This window comes from Babylonia areolata, chromosome 27 (assembly GCF_041734735.1).
Source record: "Babylonia areolata isolate BAREFJ2019XMU chromosome 27, ASM4173473v1, whole genome shotgun sequence".
NCBI lineage: Eukaryota > Metazoa > Mollusca > Gastropoda > Neogastropoda > Buccinidae > Babylonia > Babylonia areolata.
In genome coordinates, this window is record NC_134902.1 from 6,877,125 (window position 1) to 6,879,624 (window position 2,500).

Sequence of the window (2,500 nt, forward strand, 5' to 3'; positions counted from 1 at the left end):
ACATTTTCATTTTCTTTCTGAGTCGTTAACTCACTCAGTACAGCCAGTCCTCTCTTCTCTACACAGACCCCTCGGATGTCCAGTGGGTGTCTCAATGATACAACCTTTAGCTTCCGTCGTCAGAATTGTGGTATTCTTTGTCAACATTCACCTCTTCAGTGTAAGAGCCTTTCGCTTGTAATATTTTGATGGTGGTAATTGGGGAGAAACGCTGTTAACGTCGTCTCTTTCGCCGTTCGTATACCCCTGGAATGCACTACCTCAATCAGTTAAATTTGCAAACTCTGTGAATGAGTTCAAGAACCTGATTGACAAACTGCCCCAGCTAGAAGAACTATTTTATGGCTATGATGAGTAGAAACCCCATTAGGCACGACCGACCTACACAAAAACAATCAATACCAAAACCAAGAGGGGACAAATATTAGACCTCGCGGTCTAGGTGTAACCAGACACCGTCCCTACTACTACTGCTACTGCTACTACTACTACTACTAATACTACATACTGTCTGTCCTGCAGCTTTGTTACAACCGTTTCAGCCTTCCAGGATTCCAGATTTGTGTCTTTGCAGGATCTGTTTCGTGACCCGGATGTCCTGCTCTACACTGAGGAGGTCTATATCAACGTGCCGGAATCCAGCATCGCCACAGACGTTCAGCGTGCTGCCGACAAGTTTGGTGGGAACGTCGTCATCGGGTCTTATCCTGAGCTTCACAACAGGTGAGGAGATGGAATAAGAGAAGATTTTTTGGGTTTTTTTTTTGGGGGGGGGGGGGTTTAGTATGTGTTTTCCTTTTTGTCTTGTGGAAAGAATGTTACTTCTGACATGAGAAGTATGCGTGTTATTTGCATTTTTGGAATTCTCCAGCAACTTTTTTGTTGTTGTTGTTCTTTCTCTTAAGTTAGAAATAAAATGTGTGTGTGTGTGTGTATGTTGTATATGGGTGTGTGTGTGTGTGTGTGTGTTGTATGTGTGTGTATGTGTCCTTTGTATGTGTGTGTGTGTGTGTGTGTTTGACTTTAGTTTCTTGTCTCTTCATGAAAGTTATATTAAATGAAGAAAAAGTAGGAATACAAATTATATTAACTCTGTGTGTGTGTGTGTCAAGTCAAGGTACTTTCAGGTGATGGGTAAATTTACAGGTAAAAAAAAACCACAGCAACAAAATTTCAGATAACTGTAGCTGGATCCTACAGAAAATGAGTGGAGTGATGGCCTAGAGGTAATGCGTCCGCCTTGGAAGCGAGAGAGTCTGAGCACGCTGGTTCGAATCACGGCTCAGCCGCCGATATTTTCTCCCCCTCCACTAGACCTTGAGTGGTGGTCTGGACGCTAGTCGTAGGGATGAGACGATAAACCAAGGTCCCGTGTGCAGCATGCACTTAGCACGCGTAAAAGAACCCACGGCAACAAAAGAGTTGTTCCTGGCAAAATTCTGTAGAAAAATCCATTTTGATAGGGAAAAAAAAAAATCAAACTGCACGCAGGGGAAAAAAAAAAAAAGGGTGGCGCTGTAGTATAGCGACGCGCTCTCCCTGGGGAGGGCAGCCTGAATTTCACACAGAGAAATCTGTTGTGATAAAAAGAAATACAAATACAAATACAAGTTTCCTGCAGATTTTTTTTTTGGTTTTTTTGTTGTTTTTTTTGTTTTGTTTGTTTTGTTTCACGTGCAGTTACTACAAGGTGAAGGTGTCTCTGGAGTCGACCTGTCAGGATCAGCTGACCATGGCAAGCTCTGAGATCAGGTCCAGCCTGCCTCAAGGTGGGTCACAGATGAAAACAGCTGTGGTCTGGAAGGTCCAAATGTAGCATTGAAGAACACACACACAGACACGCACGCGCACACGCACGCACGCACGCACGCATGCAGCTGTGGTCTGGAAGGTCCAGATGTATCGTAGAACACACACACACACACACACACACACGCATACACACACACACAGATACACACACAGATACACACACACTTGTCTAATATCACTTAATGTGGATAGTCATTAAATGAAATTGAATACAGACACACACACACACACACACACACACACGTCTAATATCACTTAATGTGGATAGTCATTAAATGAAATTGAACACAGACACACACACACACACACACACACACACACACACACACACACACACACATACATAAGCACACACACATGTCTAATATCACTTAATGTGGATAGTCATTAAATGAAATTGAACACACACACACACACACACACACACACACGCACACACACATCTAGTATCACTTAATGTGGATAGTCATTAAATGAAATTGAACACACACACACACACACACACACACACACACGTCTAATATCACTTAATGTGGGTGGTCATTAAATGAAATTGAACACACACACACACACACATACATATGCACACACACATGTCTAATATCACTTAATGTGGATAGTCATTAAATGAAATTGAACACACACACATACACACACACACACACACACACACACACATCTAATATCA

General features: G+C 42.5%; 1 protein-coding gene across 2 annotated transcripts in view; it reads left to right on the top strand.

The window, feature by feature from the left end:
• Window positions 1–2,500, top strand: part of LOC143301644 (FAD synthase-like) — a 27,274-nt gene that overhangs the window by 12,325 nt on the left and 12,449 nt on the right. For both annotated transcript variants that reach the window (XM_076616072.1, XM_076616073.1), the window contains exons 6-7: window positions 575–723; window positions 1,681–1,769. In XM_076616072.1, coding sequence (XP_076472187.1) covers window positions 575–723; window positions 1,681–1,769 — 238 coding nt within the window. The remainder of the gene's footprint in view (window positions 1–574; window positions 724–1,680; window positions 1,770–2,500) is intronic.